The sequence below is a fragment of the Pelophylax lessonae genome (assembly GCF_965119305.1).
Source record: "Pelophylax lessonae genome assembly, chromosome: 8".
Taxonomy (NCBI): Eukaryota; Metazoa; Chordata; class Amphibia; order Anura; family Ranidae; genus Pelophylax; species Pelophylax lessonae.
This window is the reverse complement of record NC_138775.1, coordinates 228,629,513-228,651,445: the sequence shown is the minus strand read 5'-3', so window position 1 is coordinate 228,651,445 and position 21,933 is coordinate 228,629,513. Positions and strand designations below refer to the sequence as shown.

At 44.4% G+C, this 21,933-nt stretch overlaps 1 protein-coding gene across 3 annotated transcripts in view; it reads right to left on the bottom strand.

Moving 5' to 3' along the window:
* SEC16B (SEC16 homolog B, endoplasmic reticulum export factor) overlaps positions 1–21,933 on the bottom strand; it is a 379,445-nt gene that overhangs the window by 92,700 nt on the left and 264,812 nt on the right. For all 3 annotated transcript variants that reach the window (XM_082265600.1, XM_082265602.1, XM_082265601.1), the window contains 2 exons: positions 11,324–11,417; positions 6,912–7,145 (listed from right to left, as the gene is read on the bottom strand). In XM_082265600.1, coding sequence (XP_082121726.1) covers positions 6,912–7,145; positions 11,324–11,417 — 328 coding nt within the window. The remainder of the gene's footprint in view (positions 1–6,911; positions 7,146–11,323; positions 11,418–21,933) is intronic.

The following is a 21,933-nucleotide window of genomic DNA, read 5'->3' as shown; positions in this document are numbered from 1 at the left end:
TCTTTAACTTCTTGTCTGAGAAATACAACAGGAAGTGAGAGGAAATCTTTTCAATCCCATTGTAATATTTTCTCTTATCTTCTGTTCTAGATGTCAATTGTAGAATTTTGGATTTTCTGTCATTTTCCTCCATGATAAATATAGATGGAACATCCGTAGCAAGACCACAGTAAAATCCCATAGTTTATTATGAGAGGATCAACAAGATAAGGCAGCCAACTTCATAAAACAAACAAAAATTTCCCAGCACACCTACCAGCGAGCCTGCTAACAAACCAAATTGACCCTGTCTAACAATTTATGTTAAAAACAGAGGGTTTGGTTGCACACATTTGCAAATATACAGTCAGGTCCATAAATATTGGAGCATCGACACAATTCTAATATTTTTGGCTCTATACACCACCGCAATGGATTTGAAATAAAACAAACATGATGTGCATTAACTGCAGACTTTCAGCTTTAATTTGAGGGTATTTACATCCAAATCGGGTGAACGGTGTAGGAATTACAACAGTTTGTATATGTGCCTCCCACTTTTTAAGGTACCAAAAGTAATGGGACAGATTAACAATCATAAATCAAACTTTCACTTTTTAGTACTTGGTTGCAAATCCTTTGCTTTCAATTACAGCCTGAAGTCTGGAATGCATAGACATCACCAGACGCTGGGTTTCATCCCTGGTGATGCTCTGCCAGGCCTCTACTGCAACGGTTTTCAGTTTCTGCTTGTTCTTGGGGCATTTTCCCTTCAGTTTTGTCTTCAACAAGTGAAATGCATGCTCAATGGGATTCAGGTCAGGTGATTGACTTGGCCATTGCATAACATTCCACTTCTTTCCCTTAAAAAACTCTTTGGTTGCTTTCGCAGTATGCTTCGGGTCATTGTCCATCTGCACTGTGAAGCACCGTCCAATGAGTTCTGAAGCATTTGGCTGAATATGAGCAGATAATATTGCCCGAAACACTTCAGAATTCATCCTGCTGCTTTTGTCAGCAGTCACATCATCAATAAATACAAGAGAATCAGTTCCACTGGCAACCATACAAGCCATACATGCCCAAGCCATAACACTACCACCGCCATGCTTCACTGATGAGGTGGTATGCTGTGGATCATGAGCAGTTACTTTCCTTCTCCATACTCTTCTCTTCCCATCACTCTGGTACAAGTTGATCTTGGTCTCATCTGTCCATAGGATGTTGTTCCAGAACTGTGAAGGCTTTTTTAGATGTTGTTTGGCAAACTCTAATCTGGCCTTCCTGTTTTTGAGGCTCACCAATGGTTTACATCTTGTGGTGAACCCTCTGTATTCACTCTGGTGAAGTCTTCTCTTGATTGTTGACTTTGACACACATACACCTATCTCCTGGAGAGTGTTCTTGATCTGGCCAACTGTTGTGAATGGTGTTTTCTTCACTAGGGAAAGAATTCTTCGGTCATCCACCACAGTTGTTTTCCGTGGTGTTCCGGGTCTTTTGGTGTTGCTGAGCTCACCAGTGCATTCTTTCTTTTTAAGGATGTTCCAAACAGTTGATTTGGTCACACCTAATGTTTTTGCTATCTCTCTGATCGGTTTGTTTTGTTTTTTCAGCCTAATGATGGCTTGCTTCACCGATAGTGACAGCTCTTTGGATCTCATATTGAGAGTTGACAGCAACAGATTCCAAATGCAAATAGCACACCTGAAATTAACTCTGGACCTTTTATCTGCTCCTTGTAAATGGGATAATGAGGGAATAACACACACATGGCCATGGAACAGCTCAGCACCCAATTGTCCTGTGACTTTTGGTCCCTTAAAATGTGGGAGGCACATATACAAACTGTTGTAATTCCTACACCTTTCACCTGATTTGGATGCAAATTCCCTTAAATTAAAGTGGAAAGTCTGCAGTTAAAGCACATCTTGTTTGTTTCATTTCAAATCCATTGTGGTGGTGTATAGAGCCAAAAAGATTAGGATTGTGTCGATGTCCCAATATTTATGAACCTGACAGTATATGGAAGCTCCTGTGCCTCACCAAGGCTTTTCTGTGTACTGCAGTCCTAACTCTGAATTTCAGGGTCTCGAAGTTGCAGCATATAGAGCAGTGGATAAATAAAGCGTTACTAAACCCAAAACAGTAAAATCAGTCTGTATATGCAGTAAAGCATGCTTGTTATACTCACTTTGGAACCTAATGGGTTAATCCTCCACATTATATAAATAGGCTGTTTGATCCTATCTTTTCTGATCCTCCCCTTCTTCCACTGTCCACAACTCATCTCCCGATGAGACAGAGCCTTTGCAGTCACTCTGCAAATGCTCAGTTTGGTGTGTATCACTAAAGAGTTTTTCCTTTTTTTCGTTGGGAGGGTGCATGTAATCGGCACAGGGCCAATCTGCACTGTCCAGACAGAGGGTCAGGGGTCCTGAAGCCTCATAAGACAGAGTACAATAAAAACTCCTCCTACAAGCTTTAAAGAGGAAGTAAAACTCCATCTTTACATTTTACCTATAGGTAAGCCTATAATAAGTCTTACCGATAGGTAGTGTAAATATCTCCTAAACATTCACCATTTAGGAGATATTTACTGAGCATGCAGCCAGTGACATCACTGGCGCATCCCTCTAGAGGAATGGCCACCCGTGCCGTTTCTTCAGTGTCCTGTGCCGTGATCAGTATCTCCCGGGGGCATGCGCGGGAGTGACGTCAACGTGGCATCTGGCCAGTCATAGACGGGTGAAGATAGAAGCTCACATTATGCCTTGCAGGTAAGGAACAAAAAAAATGTGCAGTGGTTTACAACTGCTTTAACCAGACACAGATAGAAGCCATAAGACTGCTATATACTGCTGATGAGAAAATGTATTTAGCAGTTTATATTTACTAAAATAATTGCATTCCCATGTTCTGTGTACTGGGGGGGGGGGGGCATATATAGTGGATGCAGGGTCCTTGGTTTAGAAACACTTTAAGGGCACATTTGCCTGGAGGGAGCCTACTCCTCCTTAAAGACAGCTGACGCTCCTCAGCCTGTCCAGATTATAGAGAGATACTGACTTTAATGTCAGAATGCACCCAGATGCCTGGCCAGCAGCTGGCTCTGCCTGTCTCCTCTGAGAGACTTAGCTCCTGCCCCCTGCACGGCCTGGTGCTCCAGTGGATATGGCAGAGCAGAGAGCCAGTGACTGATACTCACTGGCACTCTGCTCACTGAAAACGGAGAATTGAGTGATCAGCGGTGTTTGATCTCAGTGATCCCAGTGTAGAGGTGGCAGGGGACAGAATTCCGCATCGGACCAATGCTGCATCCACCTAGGTGAGTATGTGTGTTTTGTATTCTCTTTTGACATCACTAGATCTGCATAAGATTTAGGCCACATGTATTGTCAGAAAAATAACAACAGTCAGGTAAATATAATAAAGCTTTACCAACGGTTTTCCAGTGGTAGTTCCCTTCAAAACTACCTGTGCCTAATTCAGGCAAGGATTTTTTCATTAACATTACACGTGCCCCAAATTCAGGTAGTTCTTACTACCACCAATTTGGGATCATATGACTATGGCAGAGACAGATTCTTAGATAATTACTGTTAGTTCACAGATTAGGAAACTGATAGTAACTAAGACCAACTTTGAGCTGGTGTACGGAGGTATGCCAGTACTCAGAATGGGACATGTCTGTGCTGGGAAGCTGTCATACAGTGAGGGGAAAAAAGTATTTGACCCCCTGCTGATTTTGTACATTTGCCCACTGACAAAAAAATGATCAGTTTATAGTTTGAATTATACACCACACATATATATATGTATGTAATATGTGCATGCTGCTGCCTCTTATAAACTCTGGGTGCATCATCACTTGCCTGCTGCCTGGGTGTGGCACAGTGATGATGCTGCACACCTGACTATATTATTCACCTGATTGGTTGCATTCCTCGCCCTTGCATTTGTGCTCCAAGGTGCATCTCTGCTAGCAGTCTTCTGTTCTCAGTCTTCCTCCGTGTATGACCTGGCCTGGCTGACGACTCTCCTGGCTCTTGACCCCGCATCGGCAGACGACCCTGCATCAGCAGACTACCCACTTCTGGACTCAACCCCAGCTTGAATGACTACCCGCTTCTGGACTTGACCCCGACTTAGATGACTACTCGCTTCAGGACTGGAACCCGGCTTGTTCCTCATCTCACTTCCCACTCTTGCTGTGCATTTATTGTTGTTTGCTCTTTAATAAACTGCTTTATTTTACCTGTATCCCTGTGTGGTCTGGTTTTCTGGCACCCTGACAATTCCATAATACATGGCTGGCAGGCACTAGGACCCTGCCGGTCCAGGTGCCTCCACCACAAAAGGCAGGCACTAGGACCCTGCTAGCCCGGTGCCTCTCCATAAATACAGCTCCCCCTGCTCCACTCTCCTGCCTGATGAAGGAGTGTGTATGCCCAGGACTGGCATCGCGCAGACTCAGAAAATGTGTCGCGGAGCCTCCCCCCCCCCTCCGGTGACATCATCTGCATGCACTGCGCTTCATCCTTTCTGCTTAGCTTTCCACCCAAGGTCTTTCGCCTGGCCTTTTCCATGCAGAAGCAGACTCTGGTGGTCCACATCGTGGACATCCAGTGCTGACATCATGGACTCCCCTTCCTGATGAGCTTGTTTTACTTCACTCCATGCGAGTTGCCCCTTGTATTTTATTGCACCTAATAACCTGTAAACTGTCTGCACTTTCTTCTTTCTCCTGCCTTTCACTGGGAGAAGAAGCAGTACAGTGCAAGAATTTTGTGGTACTGCAAATCAGGGATCAGAGCCTTCATTTATTATAAGCAAATAAATCGATCTACAGTAATGTTCATATATAGTTACAAACTATAAATAGAAACTTTATTATGCATAGCATTACAATCCTTGTGTATATATGACCCCCTTTCTCCCTTCAGATGTAATTTTTGCAGTTAAAATTAAATAAATTGTAATAGGGCAAAAAAACTGAACTCTAGGCAGATATAAAAGGCACAAAGTATTGACTGGCCAAGGCACTATTTATACTGTTCTAAAAGCTTGAAAAAACATGAGAATTCCAGATAGTTGGTATTTGAAAATCTCATTGCCGTCAGATGTGTTATTCTGATATCCCTATGAGTTTGACTCCATTTTGTCTCCATAGGAGTCACGTTTAGCACTCAGTTCTATAAGCAGCACATTTTCACCTGCTGGTATTTCAAGCTCTGTTCATTGAATGGGTCAATCTGTCGCCTTATTAGTGGCAACCACCTATTGTTTCCCTTCACAGTGACAAAGTGACACGCCATTGTTACTGGGGGAAATGAGTTAAAAGATAGACACTTATTGCTAGATTAAAAGGAAAAAGACACTAATGGAATCATACAAAGAAAGCACATACAGAATGATGCAATACTATCCATATCTACAGGTACCTATAGACAAAAGGCTGACATTTATCAAATGATCCCACCATTTATTCAGCAGCTCTTTGAGATTCTTGGGTAATAATTGGGCTGCTTAGGGTTACCTTATAATCCCTGCTTCTCTCCATCAGAGATATTCCAACTTGCTGGTTGCAGCATGTAGTGGAGGTCAGTGATCTGTTTGACTATAAACCATTCACATAGTCACCTAGTATATCTGTTATTCTATGGCAGAGCTTAAGATGGCCACACAATTCAATTTTTTTCTGGTTCCAATGTCTGCTAGCCCCACTACATTTGACAGGAGTTGATGGTTCAACCATCTTTGTCAGAGGAGCCTGCTGAAAAATGTTTTTATAAACAGTGGCTGTATCCAATCAAATGTAGCCGCTGTACAATCATTTTGACAGCTGACGGGGTTGGTTGTCAAAATACAATAGCTGTAGCTGGAGATTTGGTTGGAGAAATCGACAAGTCATTTCTGCAGGCTGAATAAAAAATAAATTACCAGTATTCAGTCAACTTTAGACCTCATTCACTCTTGCAGCAGATTTGTAAAGTTTTCTTCGAGCCAGACGACAGTCTTGCATTCTCAATGTCCGTTTTTTGATCCCCAAGGGGGATTTTACATTTAAATCCTTCTGGACCAGCTGCTAATCTCCAGGGAATGTTCTTCATACATGGTGGTCATGTTCCATGCTTTCCAAATTTTGGACAAAGGTCCTTAAACTATTACAAATGTTGCTAACCTTCCCCTTCCCTAGGGACCCTTGGCACGTCCTATTACATTTAAAGTATAGTTAATATTCCTATCGCACACCTTCCTGGTTTGTAGGCTCGTGTGTACTGGGTGCTGAAGCGATCACCAGTTGGCAACTGGATTAGTTACAAGTAGATACATATTCGCCAGCACACCGAAGGGGTCCTGTGCGGCTCCGAAACGTTGCACTATATTTTTCTGATGTGATCTTATCTTGAATAAAGTTTTTTTGGACTTCCTTGGTGTGCTGGCGAATATGTATCTACCTATTACATTTAAAGCCTCCAGGTCTCATGAGACCCTAATTCAACTGGATGCACTTGCGTCTTTTTTAAACCAGACTAACTATGTAACATGGGTGTTACATAGAGACTGCGAAGTAAATTTGTGACAGTGCTAGGTCAATCACCAAGCACCAGCACAGTTATCTAAGAGGAAGAAGTAAGTCATATGTTCTTTCATACCCAAAAATAGTTTATTAGCTTCCAGCAGTTAAACAAAGCAGCATGAGAGGGAAGGAAAGGTGAATATGTGTTTTTGGGGAAGACGGGGAAAGCACAAGTTTGCTTTCAACAAAATCCTTATCTCCAGTAATATCAGGACAATAGGGAAGAATAAAATATTTACTTAGGTTCCTGAAGTCACAGGGATCTCACATTAAAATCCCCAACAGCCATTAAAGTTGAATTACCAATGGGTTCTGCCAAGTGACCATAAAAGTCTGAAAATATTGGTACCTTGCGCTTGTGGTTCTTCAGGGCTGTTGTAATCAGAAGGAAGGTCAGCACTGAGCTCACTCTGCTGTGAGCCCCACACATAATTATGTCCACTCTGTGCATTCACTGATTGCAGGTCTGTGTACTGGGGTACCCAGCTGCCAACGTGGTCTTCCTCCTCTGCTGCATTTTGAAGACTATGTCCAGTTTCATTTTCTGGATATCTATGCAAAGCTTCTCCTAATGTAGGCACATCTAGAACATAGAATACTGCAGTTATAAATTACAGATTTATAAGCACAAAAAAAAGAAAAGAAACTTTTCATAAGCCTCCAAATGGACAATGATATAGTTAAAACCCTCCAATGAAGTGGTAAAAAATCACCACAGCTTTTAACAATTGAAACCATTCAAAACAAAAGTGCTTGTTCAATGTTATTGTTCCCAAGGATATAATAGCTATCAGACAATAATCACTGATTCAGATAAGCTGCTACTGTAACCCTGGAGGTCAGTGTCTTTCCAAAGAAACAGAAAAACAAAACAGTATGCTTGAAAAAAAAAAAAAAAAAAAACACAAAGACTATCTCCCATCAAACTTTTTATATATAGTAAGGAAGGGTTAGACCCTTTGTCCTGCTTTAACCATTTGCTGAGTGCCTATCGACGATTTACGTCGGCAGTCAGCCCCTCACAGGCAAAGCGACGTAGGTCTACGTCGCTAGCCTGTGAGGCTCTAGGAAGCGAGCGTGCGCCGCCGGAGGCGCGCTCCCGCTCGCTCCCGCTCGCTCATGCCCCCCCCGCGCGTGTGAGAGGCGGACCTGATGTCCGCCGCTCACTCGCGATCGTCGGTTACACTGGGAGAAAGGCAGGCGGCTAGTGTAAACAAAGCCGCCTGTTATTCTCCCCTGTGTAACAGCAGAGATCATACGGTCCTGCTATGTAGGACAGTAGATCTCTGCTGTTACATGAAAAGCCAAATCCAATCACAGTAAGAAGCATGCCACTAGGGACACACTTAACCCATCCTTCTCAAATAAAGTTAACCCCTTCCCTGCCAGTGTCATTTTTACAGTAACAGTGCATATGTATAGCACTGATTACTGTAGTAATGTCACTGGTACCCCCAAAAGTGTCAAAAATGTCAGTCAAGGGTCCGATCTGTCCGCTGCAAAGTCGCAGTCCCGCAAAAAAAATTGCAGATCGCCGCCATTACTCGTTAAAAAAAAAACAATAAAAATGACAAAAATCTTTCCCTCAGTTAGTAAACGCAATAACTTTTGCGCAAACCAATCAAAATACGCTTTTTGCGATTTTTTTTTTCCCAAACATATGTAGCAGAAAACAAATTGGCCTAAAATGTTAAAAAAATTTGATTTTTACATTTTTTGGGGGGGAATTTCATATAAAAAAATGGGAAAAATATTGTTATTTTTGCAAAATTGTCGCTCTTTTTTTGTTTATAGTGCATGATCAAAAAATTGCACAGGTGATCAAATACCACCAAAAGAAAGCTCTGTTTGTGGGAAAAAAAGGACGTCAATTTCATTTGGGTACAGTGTCGCACGACCGCGCAATTGTCCTTTAAAGTCACGCAGTGCCGAATCGCAAAATAGGCCCTGGTCAGGAAGGGGGTAAAATCTTCCGAGGCTTAAGTGGTTTGCCATGTGTGGCCCTAACAGGGAGAGTTTCCCTCACTTCCTGTCCGCAGTGATTTGTAACTGTAGGCTCTGGTGTATATTTCGGAATCAGTAGTGTCTGTAGCAGAAGTTAGATCTCACAGAGAACAAAGCGGGCTATACACTAGTAAGATTTTGTTAAAAATGTTCTCATTTTAGGGAGCTTTGTTTGATTTTGTAATCACTAGTGGGGTCACATCACCGTTCGTTTTTGACCACAGTGGCAAAAACATTTGAAGGAGAAGGATAAACTAATTTGGAACAGTGTGGTTTTTGTGGTTTTTGTTTGGGAAAGTCCGTTCACTCCAAAACTGAATGGTAAAAGCAAACAAAATTTTAAAGTACTGTTGAAAGACATTCATCAAGTCACTGAATGTACTGAGAATTATTGTTCATCGCAAAACTACTAGTGTATTTCCAGATTAACTGTGCCTGGCATGGGATATACACCAGAGCTTCAGCGTAGGGGGGATCAGCAATAGAGCAGACAATCAACCCGCAGCTGAGACGTATTGCTGATTCGTAGTTGGTAGATGGTTACATACAGCCTGCAAAAATCCAAAATGAACTGTGAACATTAGTACAATTAGCATTGAAGACAGCCATGGCAACCTGTTTTCTTTAACCACTTCTGGACCGGAAGGGTTTGCCCCCTTTTTAACAGTTTAGGCCAATTTGTTTTCTGCTCCATATTTTTGGTAAAAAAAAAAAATCGCAATAGGTGTATTTTGATTGGTTTGCGCAAAATGTATCGCGTCTACTAACTACGGGAAAGATTTATGTCATTTTTATTGTTTTTTTTTTTTTTACTAGTAATGGCGATCTGCGATTTTTAGCGGGACCGCGTCATTGCGGCAGACAGATCGGACCCCTAACTGACATTTTTGACACTTTTGGGGGGGGGGGGACCAGTGACATTACTACAGTAATCAGTGCTAAAAATATGCACTGTTACTGTATTAATGACACTGGCAGGGAAGGGGTTAACACAGTGGGTGATCAAGGGGTTAAATGTAAGCCTACAGGAGTGTTTCTAACTGTGGGGGGGGGGGGGTGGGCTTTTGAAATGATCATAGTGACCTGTGATCCTATATAGAAGGATCACAGGCGCTCTGTGATCATTCCAGAGAGAAGAACAGTCAGCTGTGTTTACAATAGCGGACTGTCCTCCTCTCTCAGCGGGGAGCGACTGTGGGTGGCCGGAGGCAATCAGGGACTCCGCCCCCAGTGCATTGGAGTCCCCGCTGTAGAGTGCAGCAGCAGCAGGCGAGCGACCGACGTCGGTTCGCGCAGGAAGGGCAGCCTGCCGCAGTATATCTGCGGCGGGTGGTCCGGAAGAAGTTAATATAGTGCTACTACTGCTTATTAAGTATTACTTTCAGTGATTTCCTGCAATACTGCATGTTTGTACACTCAATCTGGTGTGTTAAAGGGGCTGAGGTTTTTTGGCAAAGGTTGATGTAAAGAACAAAGATCCCATCTTAATCAGCGGCTCCTACGGGGTAGCACTACATTATTTATGTCCACAATGCATCATGCCTTGTACCTCCAAGAGCTCAGAGGAGCTCATAGGCAGCCTTTAGCTCTGCAGAAGCATGGCACCCTTGGTTCCCAGAAAACACCTATGCAATGGTCCCAGTAAGCACCCCACATATCCTTAGCAACTGATGATGAGAGGGGCAGCTAGCACAGCACACTGTAGTTGTGCAGCTCTAATGCCAGTTTTAGAAAGCACCAGACCGGCAGCTCTGTGAAAAAAAGGCTGAGCCAGCAGGGGAAAATGTTTGAGAGTGATAGGTGTCCCGGGAGCCGCACATCAAATCATAGCCTGCTGTGTGATAGTGAATGGCAGTCTCAGCCTGAACCCCAGCCACTTGGGGGCATGGCCTGGCGGTGGTGCAGGCTGAGACTGCCATTCACTATCACACAGCAGGCTTTGACTTGATGTGAGGCTCCTGGGACACCTATCACTCTCAAATATTGCCTAGAGCATAGATGAGCTCCCTTCCTGGCCAGCACTCACAGAGGTGGGCACAGGACTTCATTCCCATACAGCCTGAGCGGCTCACACTCATATCTAGGTTCGCAAGGAGAAAATGTTTGCTATAAATGGCTGCCTCAGGGCAGATTTTTATATTTGTGCCGGGAAATCCCTGAGGAGTCTTTTTGGCACCCCAGGTTTTCGATGCACCCCTGGTTGAGAAACACTGGCCTAGAAGATGGTGTTCGATGTAAGGGGGACTCTTTTTGGGTTTTGATGTAAGGCTAGGTTCAGATCCATGCGGCTACATTCTGCATATAAGGCAATCAATACCTTTCAATGGGTGGCTCCACCTGCAGAAATGCAGGGAAAATAGTCCCTGACCCTTTTTTTTCTTTTAATCATGCTGCACTGAATCGCATGGTCGCGCACCACGGTTGCTGTTGTGTGGGGATGCCATTAAGTTTTAATGACAACCCACGCTTAAGAAAAGTGGAGCTCTCTGAATGAATGCAATTTTGTGTGCGATCCCCACTCACCGATACATGAACCTGTCCTACGGGGGCTCTGATAGGGACACTGATGAAGGGGGAGGGGGGATTCCTTTGTTTATAAAACAGTTTTTTTTTTTGGGGGGGGGGGGGCCTGCAGATATTTGTAGAATATAACCTCTGGGCTTCATACTGAAACGTTTGTAGACCTCTGGTGTAAAGCATCACAAATTGCTTAGTATGGAATTCTGGCTATTTGCAGTTCATGTGTCTTTTTCTCACCTAAAACCTCTAGTGGTTTGTTCTGTGGTTCTGTTTCTGTTTTGTTGACTTGATCACTGCAGGTTACAGGGCTTCTACTCTTTTCATCATTTGTCTAGAGATAAAATAAAACAAGCACATATCAGCTGTATAATATACTGTACATCCACCGTACAGCATGGAATTATAATAAAATGCAAAAAAATAACAGAAATATATATTTAATACTGTATGCTATTCTTATTATACAAGATTTCTACAGTATATGACCGACAGATTTGCAGAGCTTAAAAAATAAATAAAAATATGGAGACAGTACAGTTTTAAAGTACAATTCAAGATAAAAGAGTTAGGTGGGCCCTGCTTGTAAGAGATTACAATCTAATATTGAGTTCCCTCAAACATTGGTATTCAGCAGACATGGGAGTAAGTCACACATGTGCAAGTCACAAGCAAGTCTCAAGTCTTAACCTTCAAGTCTCAAGCAAGTCCCAAGTTACTGTGGTGAAAAGCAAGCAAGTCAAGTTGAGTCCCTGCTAGAAGTCAAGCAAGTCAAGTCAAGTCATTTATTTTGGTCAAGTCACAAATCAAGTTAAAATACTGATCTACCCTAATTTTCACCTTTAAATCAGTTAAAAGTCAGTGGTCAGGAAAGGTATTGTTTTATTTTCAACATTAACAAAACTGCTTAGTGCTTTTTTCTTGGCATATTAAAGAAACCCTTTGAATGCCCAAACAGCTGAAAATCCTTCGTCCGGTCATGTTTCAACACCACAGTCACTAAAAACATGTTAAGTATTTCCATTGTTAAACAGCCAGTGTCCTAAAAATTAGAACACACTGAGGTGTTTTTTTTTACGTGACTGTGGTGTCAGAAAAATAACAGGCACATTAATTTTGCTTTAACACATCTTGAGAAAATGCAAATATTTACTAACTTAAAAAAGTAAAGTAATTTCGAGTCATATGTCTCAAGTCAAAGTCAAGTCTCAAGTCATGAATACCAAGTCAAAGTCAAGTCAAGTCTTTTATTAATTTTAGTCAAGCAAGTCTCAAGTCCTCAAACTGGTGACTTAAGTCAAGTCATGTGACTCAAGTCCCCCACCTCTGGTATTCAGGCAAACATCAATGTAGTCAGATGTACAGCACAATATAGAAGTTTAGTAACAGGAACTCATGGAGTTTTATATAAAAGATCAGTACACTGAAGAATGATACTCCAGTCCAACATGGATGCTGGTCAATTGAAACATCAGCTGGGGGCTTACATCTCACCGAAGGTCCCACAGCTGCCCACCTGCTACAGTAGAACCTCTCTTTTAGTTTTTTTTTTTCATTTATTTTACATTAGGAGTAAATAAAAGGCAATGAGAAGATGGAGACTGTTCTAGCTACTCCAGGAAAAGTAAGGCTCCATGGAACTCCGGTGGAGAATGTCTGTCACGTGGCTATGTAGCCTGGTAGTGTCAACCCACAACATAAATATAAGACTCAGTTAGGGCTCATTTACATGTGTAGCAATGTTTACCGCCCCCCCTGAACAACTGTTTTAACTGGCAACACCCCATATCGGCCCCATTCACTTGCTTGGGGTGCGTTTGGTGGCACTGCCTGACAAATGCCACAAGTTGCAACCAAGGCGATGTTTGTTATTATGGCCGCTGCTGATATTACATTACGGTTTAAGTATGTTACAATTAGAGTTGAGCGGACACCTGGATGTCCGTGTTCGGCGGGTTCGGCCGAACTTTAAAAAAAAGTCCGGGTCCGTGTCCCGGACTTTTGCCGAACTTTTTCCGGACACCGAACCCCATTGAAGTCAATGGGGACCCGAACTTTCAGGCACTAAAATGGCTCTAAAACACCAATGGAAAGGGCTAGAGTGCTGCAAATGGCAGCAAAACGTAGTTAAGACCATGGTGAGTGCTCTGCAAACAAATGTGGATAGGGAAATAACTTAAAACAACAAAAAAATACAGAAAAATAAAACAATGTTCTTCATCTCTGAAGGACGAGGCCCAAATGGAGTAGGAGGGAGGTTGAGGTGGTGGTGGATGTGGCGGTGTCATAGACGTGTGTGCAGGGTGTGCCGGGTATACCTGGGCACACCCTAATCACCTAGGGCACATAGCATTATCGCTCTGTTTGCCAGTGAGGAGATGGGAAAGATCTCCCTTGGACCTGCTCTGCTCTATTTCTCTTTGCCAGCAGGGAGAGTAATGTATCGGGGCCATGTACATGTAGGCAAACACATGCATGTGTATTTAAACTTTGGGGTGCACACCCTAATGCAATAGGCTGCGCACACCTATGGGCGGTGTAGATGGAAGCGGCGGTGGAGGAGGACCAGGGCCGGATTAAGAGCATCATGGGCTTGGTGCTGAGGATTTTGAAGGGCCTTAAGGGCCGTGCCTTGGCATGCACCCAGAGGAGGAAGGGTGCAGCCATGCATGCCTAATTCAACATGGGATGCTGTCTCTGAAGCCCATAAACACATCCATGCATCGGCAACTGTCCCTCCTTGTCCGGCCTTCATGCTGTGTGGGGAGGTTCTGAGGGAGCTGCCTGGGGAAGCGAGCATAGAAGCCAGACTTCTGTGTTTACAAGTGACAGAAGAGCGGTAACAGTGAATATGGCCAACCCGGGGCCTATATAAAAGGTAGGGGCCTGGAGCTGCAGCTCCAATAGCCCCTACGTTAATCTGGCCCTGAGTAGGACGAGGTAGCCAACACTGCTTCTTTTCAGAAATTTTAAATGAGGGTACACCCCAAAAGAGTGAGAAAGAGCAAAAATAGAACAATGGCTGGGTAAGGTCGGTATCCATCGCTATTCTGCACAAGGTACGGAAAAGTCCTGTGGGATCCATGCTTGGTTCATTTTAATGAACGTGAGCTTGTCCACATTGTCTCTGGACAGGCGGCTGCGCTTGTCTGTGATAACGCCCCCAGCCGTGCTAAATACCCGTTCAGATAATACACTGGCTGCAGGGCACGCCAGCACCTCCAAGGCGTAAAGGGCAAGCTCAGGCCATGTGCCCAATTTGGAGACCCAGAAGTTGAAGGGGGCAGACCCCTCATTCACTACATGTAGGCGTGTGCACACATACTGCTCCACCATGTTGGTAAAATGCTGCCTCCTGCTAAGACGTTCCATATGAGCTGCTGGTGCTGCTGTTTGTTGTGGCGTGCTGACAAAGCTTTTCCACATTTCGGCCATGCTAACCCTGCCTTCTGAGGTGCTGGCGGTGCCCTGGTTGCGTTGGCGACCTCTTCCTCCTCCTCCTCCTCTGCCTTGTGCTTCCACTGTGGCCCCGCTGTCAGGTGGGAATGCCAGCAGCATCACGTCTACCAGCGTGCGCTTGTACTCGCGCATCTTGCGATCGCGCTCCAGTGAGTGAATTAAGGACAGTACGTTGTCCTTGTAACAGGGATCCAGCAGCGTGGCCACCCATTAATCAGCACAAGTTAGAATGTGGGCAACTCGGCGGTCGTTGTGGAGACACTGCAGCATGTAATCGCTCATGTGTGCCAGGCTGCCCAGAGGCAACGAAAGGCTGTCCTCTGTGGGAGGTGTATCGTCCGTGTCCTCTGTATCCCCCCAGCCACGCACCAGTGATGGCCATGAGCTGGCCTGGGTGCCACCCTGCTGTGAACATGGTTCCATCTCCTCCTCCAGCTCCTCCTCCAGAACTGTGCCCCTGCTGGACAATTGTGTCCCTGGCGTTTGTGTGTGCAGGAACCCACCCTCGGAGCCCCTTGTGAATGACTGCCCTGAAAGCCTTGGAAATGTTACCTCTTCATCCTCCTCCTCCTCCTCATCCTGTGCCACATCCTCTTCCATCATCGCCCGAATTGTTTTTTGAAGGAGGCATAGAAGTGGGATAGTTAAGCTGAGAACGGCGTCATCGGCACTGGCCATGTTGGTGGAGTACTCAAAACAGCGCAACAAGGCACACAGGTCTCGCATGGAGGCCCAGTTATTGGTGGTGAAGTGGTGCTGTTCCGCAGAGCGACTCACGCATGCGTGCTGCAGCTGAAACTCCACTATGGCCTGCTGCTGCTCGCACAGTCTTTGCAGCATGTGCAAGGTGGAGTTCCACCTTGTGGGCACGTCACATATGAGGCGGTGAGCGGGAAGGCCGAAGTTACGCTGCAGCGCTGACAGGCGAGCAGCAGCAGGGTGAGAACGCTGAAAGTGCGCACAGACGGCCCGCACTTTCTGCAGCAGCTCTGACATATCGGGGTAGTTTTTAAGGAACCTCTGCACCACCAAATTCAGCACATGCCCCAGGCAAGGGATGTGCGTCAAACCGGCTAGGCCCAGAGCTGCTATGAGATTTCGCCCGTTATCGCACACCACCAGGCCGGGCTTGAGGCTCGCTGGCAGCAACCACTCATTTGTCTGCTGTTCCATGCTCCTCCACAACTCCTGAGCGTTGTGTGGTTTTTCCCCCAAACAGGCAAGTTTTAAAACTGCCTGCTGTCGTTTACCCCTGGCCGTGCTGAAGTTGGTGATGAAGGTGTTACGCTGTCCGGATGAGGAGGCGGTGGAGGATGAGGAAGCGGAGTAGGAGGAGTTAGGAACAGGAGGCAAACTGAAGCGCCCTGCAATCCTCGGTGGTGGAAGGACATGCGCCAAATTGCTATCCGTCTCAGGCCCATCCGCCACTGCATTTACCCAGTGTGCCGTTAGGGAGATATAACGCCCCTGACCGTGCTTACTGGTCCACGTATCGGTAGTTAGGTGGACCTTGGCACAGATGGCGTTGCGCAGTGCACACCTGATTTTTTCCCCCACTTGGTTGTGCAGGGAAGGGATGGCTTGCCTGGAAAAGTAGTGGCGGCTGGGCACGACGTACTGTGGGACAGCCACCGACATAAGGTTTTTAAAACTGTGCGTCTCCACCAGACGGAATGACAGCATTTCAAAGGCCAATAATTTTGAAATGCTGGCATTCAGGGCCAGGGATCGCGGGTGGGTAGGGGGGTACTTCCTCTTCCTCTCAAGTGTTTGGGAGATGGAAAGCTGAACGCTTCCACGGGACATTGTGGAGATGGTTGGTGACCCAGGTGGTGGTGTTGCTGACAGATCGTCTGTTTGCGGGGTGGCAGGTGCCGGTATCACTACAGATGTGGCTGGAGCGGCCGAGACTGCAGAAGAAGAAGAAGCAGGATGAGCCAGAGACGTTTCTTGGTTTTGAAGGTGTCTACTCCACTGCAGCTCGTGCTTTGCACTTAGATGCCTGATCATGCAGGTTGTGCTCAGGTTGAGAAGGTTTATGCCTCGCTTCAGGCTCTGATTGCACGGGGTGCAAACCACTCGTGTCCTGTCATCAGCACATTTTCTAAAGAACTTCCACGCTAGAGAACTCCTTTGAGCTGGCTTTGGTGCGCTCGTTCCCTTGCTGCGTTGGGCAGTAGCAGGCGTAGTGTCTAGGGCACGGCCGCTCCGCTTCTGCACCCTGCTCCCTCTTCTGCTGTGCTGTTGGCTCTGTGCGACCACCGCCTCTTCCTCCAAACTATTCAGGTCACCTGCATGACCTTCATTCCATGTGGGGTCAAGGACCTCATCGTCCTCCACATCATCTTCCACCCAGTCTTCACCCCTGCCCTCCTTGTCGGTCTCCACAATTCTGAGTGCCGCAGCAGTTGGCACCTGCGTTTCGTCATCATCGAAAACGTGCTGCGATGGTCCTTGCATTTACTCATCTTGAGAAATAAGTGGTTGGGCATCACTGCACTCAATCTCTTCCACTTCTGGGGCAGGGCTAGGTGGATGGACCTGGGAAACCCTGCTGACAGAGTCATCAAAAAGAAGAAGATACTGCTGTATGGTTTGGGGCTCAGACTGCTTGCCTGATTTGCAAGGGGGTGAGGTGAAAGACGGTTGGACATCGGCTGCAGGTGCCAACTCTGACCTTTCTGCAGTAGACTGGGTGGGAGACAATGTGAAGGAACTGGAGGCACTGTCAGCAGCAAACCAATCTACTATCGCCTCTACGTGTTCTGGCATCATCACTTCTAGAGGCGTATGATGCCCTACCAAATACTGATGCAGGTTCTGTCGCCTACTAACACTTGAGGAAGGTGTTTCACTTGTGCGTGTAGCTGGCACAGATCGACCACGTCCTCTCCTTGCAACAGGAGCTCTACCAGCAGCACCATGACCCAGGCCACTGCCCCTATTTGACGGTCTCCTCATATTTCTGTAATTTAAGATCTTGCCCTAGAAAGGTGTTTATTAAATAGCGGAACAAAACAACAACAGTATCGCATGGGTGTATCTCACAGTCAAATATGCAAACTATGCCACAATTTAATGTTTTTTTACCCCAAAAGGGTGTATATTGAATAGCGGAATAGGATAAAAAACGGTGTATCTCACACGTACAAACACAGACTAGGCCCGATTAAAAATTTTTGTACCCTAAAGGGAGGATGAGGAAGAGGAGTAGGAGGAGTTGGGAACAGGAGGCAAACTGAAGCGCCCTGCAATCCTTGATGTAAACGAATTTATGCAGCGCTAGCTCCAATACTATTTGGCTATATATCAAATTGTCATAAACATAAAGTGCTATGTGCTGAAATAATCATATATGCAATAACCAATAAATTATAAAGTGCATAAATCCACATAGGTGATTGTAAATAAGTCCAAGTAAATATTCAGTGCTTGAGAAGAAAAGTCCTTAGTGTGATCCAAATAAGGTGCCAAAGTGCCAAGTACTCAAAGTGCTTGCAAAGTGATAAGGTGCCCCTCACGGTTCCCCACTCACCAGATTGCCGATATAAAAAGACCTTGGAAATTAATTGCACACTGGCCCGGGATCTTTTGAAAACAAAACTTCTCCTATACAGGCTTCGAGGTTAAATGGGTCCGCTCTCATAAACGTCTGATTTCCCAGGCTGAGCTCTCAATTGTTTATACCCAAAGGTTTTTATTGAATAGCAGAATAGAAAATATTATCAAAAAAAGTGTATGTATCTCACACGTACAGAACCACACTAGGCCCCAATTACTATTTTTTGTACCCCTAAAAGGCAGGATGAGGAGTAGGAGGAGTTTGGAACAGGCAGCACCCTCATATCCTCGGATATATGAGATGCACCCCAAAAATTGGAAAGGTGTATCTCACACGTACCAACACAGACTATCCCGCAATTTAATTGTTTATACCCAAAGGTTTTTATTGAATAGCGGAATAGAAAATATGATCAAAAAAAGTGTATGTATATCACACGTACAGAACCACACTAGGCCCCAATTACTATTTTTTGTACCCCTAAAGGCAGGATGAGGAGTAGGAGCAGTTTGGAACAGGCAGCACCCTCAAATCTTCAGAAGTATGAGATGAACCCCAAAAACGTGGAAAGGTGTATCTCACACGTACCAACACAGACTATCCCGCAATTTAATTGTTTATACCCAAAGGTTTTTATTGAATAGCGGAATAGAAAATATGATCAAAAAAAGTGTATGTATCTCACACGTACAGAACCACACTAGGCCCCAATTACTATTTTTTGTACCCCTAAAAGGCAGGATGAGGAGTAGTAGGAGTTTGGAACAGGCAGCACCCTCAAATCTTCAGAAGTATGAGATGAACCCCAAAAATTGGAAAGGTGTATCTCACACGTACCAACACAGACTATCCCGCAATTTAATTGTTTATACCCAAAGGTTTTTATTGAATAGCGGAATAGAAAATATGATCAAAAAAAGTGTATGTATCTCACACATACAGAACCACACTAGGCCCCAATTACTATTTTTTGTACCCCTAAAAGGCAGGATGAGGAGTAGGAGGAGTTTGGAACAGGCAGCACCCTCAAATCTTCAGAAGTATGAGATGAACCCCAAAAATTGGAAAGGTGTATCTCACACGTACCAACACAGACTATCCCGCAATTTAATTGTTTATACCCAAAGGTTTTTATTGAATAGCGGAATAGAAAATATGATCAAAAAAAGTGTATGTATCTCACACGTACAGAACCACACTAGGCCCCAATTACTATTTTTTGTACCCCTAAAAGGCAGGATGAGGAGTAGGAGGAGTTTGGAACAGGCAGCACCCTCAAATCTTCAGAAGTATGAGATGAACCCCAAAAATTGGAAAGGTGTATCTCACACGTACCAACACAGACTATCCCGCAATTTAATTGTTTATACCCAAAGGTTTTTATTGAATAGCGGAATAGAAAATATGATAAAAAAAGTGTATGTATCTCACACGTACAGAACCACACTAGGCCCCAATTACTATTTTTTGTACCCCTAAAAGGCAGGATGAGGAGTAGGAGGAGTTTGGAACAGGCAGCACCCTCAAATCTTCAGAAGTATGAGATGAACCCCAAAAATTGGAAAGGTGTATCTCACACGTACCAACACAGACTATCCCGCAATTTAATTGTTTATACCCAAAGGTTTTTATTGAATAGCGGAATAGAAAATATGATCAAAAAAAGTGTATGTATCTCACACGTACAGAACCACACTAGGCCCCAATTACTATTTTTTGTACCCCTAAAAGGCAGGATAAGGAGTAGGAGGAGTTTGGAACAGGCAGCACCCTCAAATCTTCAGAAGTATGAGATGAACCCCAAAAATTGGAAAGGTGTATCTCACACGTACCAACACAGACTATCCTGCAATTTAATTGTTTATACCCAAAGGTTTTTATTGAATAGCGGAATAGAAAATATGATCAAAAAAAGTGTATGTATCTCACACGTACAGAACCACACTAGGCCCCAATTACTATTTTTTGTACCCCTAAAAGGCAGGATGAGGAGTAGGAGGAGTTTGGAACAGGCAGCACCCTCAAATCTTCAGAAGTATGAGATGAACCCCAAAAATTTGAAAGGTGTATCTCACACGTACCAACACAGACTATCCCGCAATTTAATTGTTTATACCCAAAGGTTTTTATTGAATAGCGGAATAGAAAATATGATCAAAAAAAGTGTATGTATCTCACACGTACAGAACCACACTAGGCCCCAATTACTATTTTTTGTACCCCTAAAAGGCAGGATGAGGAGTAGGAGGAGTTTGGAACAGGCAGCACCCTCAAATCTTCAGAAGTATGAGATGAACCCCAAAAATTGGAAAGGTGTATCTCACACGTACCAACACAGACTATCCCGCAATTTAATTGTTTATACCCAAAGGTTTTTATTGAATAGCGGAATAGAAAATGTGATCAAAAAAAGTGTATGTATCTCACACGTACAGAACCACACTAGGCCCCAATTACTATTTTGTGTACCCCTAAAAGGCAGGATGAGGAGTAGGAGGAGTTTGGAACAGGCAGCACCCTCAAATCTTCAGAAGTATGAGATGAACCCCAAAAATTGGAAAGGTGTATCTCACACGTACCAACACAGACTATCCCGCAATTTAATTGTTTATACCCAAAGGTTTTTATTGAATAGCGGAATAGAAAATATGATCAAAAAAGGTGTATGTATCTCACACGTACAGAACCACACTAGGCCCCAATTACTATTTTTTGTACCCCTAAAAGGCAGGATGAGGAGTAGGAGGAGTTTGGAACAGGCAGCACCCTCAAATCTTCAGAAGTATGAGATGAACCCCAAAAATTGGAAAGGTGTATCTCACACGTACCAACACAGACTATCCCGCAATTTAATTGTTTATACCCAAAGGTTTTTATTGAATAGCGGAATAGAAAATATGATATAAAATTGGTGTGATTTATCAATAGCACATGTGAACAGCAGTGTCTTATATCATTCAGCTCTGCTGCAGGCCACAATTTAATTTTTTTAACCCAAGGCTGTATATTGAATAGTGGAATAGAAAAAAGTGTATGATTTTTGAAACCACTCAATAATAGCACATGTGAACACTGAACACAGCAGTGTATGATCAGAGTCAGCACAGCACAGCTGAAGGAAAAACTCTCCACACAGTGACTGATAGAAAAAGACTTTTCTCCCTCCTCCTCAGTGGGCAAAAAAGATTGTGTTCACTGCACCCCACACACAGCAAAATCGATGTGGACCACTGACACCTGCCTATCTCCAGCCTCTCCCTAAAAGGATTGATAAGATCGGTCACTGCAAACCCCCCCCCCCCACACAGCAATATCGATTGTAGAACACACTGTCTGACCCTAAAAATCAGCAGCCTCTCCCTAAAAGGATTGATAAGATCGGTCACTGCAAACCCCCCCCCCCACACACAGCAATATTGATTGTAGAACACACTGTCTGACCCTAAAAATCAGCAGCCTCTCCCTAAAAGGATTGATAAGATCGGTCACTGCAAACCCCCCCCCCCCCCACACACAGCAATATCGATTGTAGAACACACTGTCTGACCCTAAAAATCAGCAGCCTCTCCCTAAAAGGATTGATAAGATCGGTCACTGCAAACCCCACCCCACACAGCAATATCGATTGTAGAACACACTGTCTGACCCTAAAAATCAGCAGCCTCTCCCTAAAAGGATTGATAAGATCGGTCACTGCAAACCCCACCCCACACAGCAATATCGATTGTAGAACACACTGTCTGACCCTAAAAATCAGCAGCCTCTCCCTAAAAGGATTGATAAGATCGGTCACTGCAAAATCGATTGTAGAAAACTGACCCTAAAAATC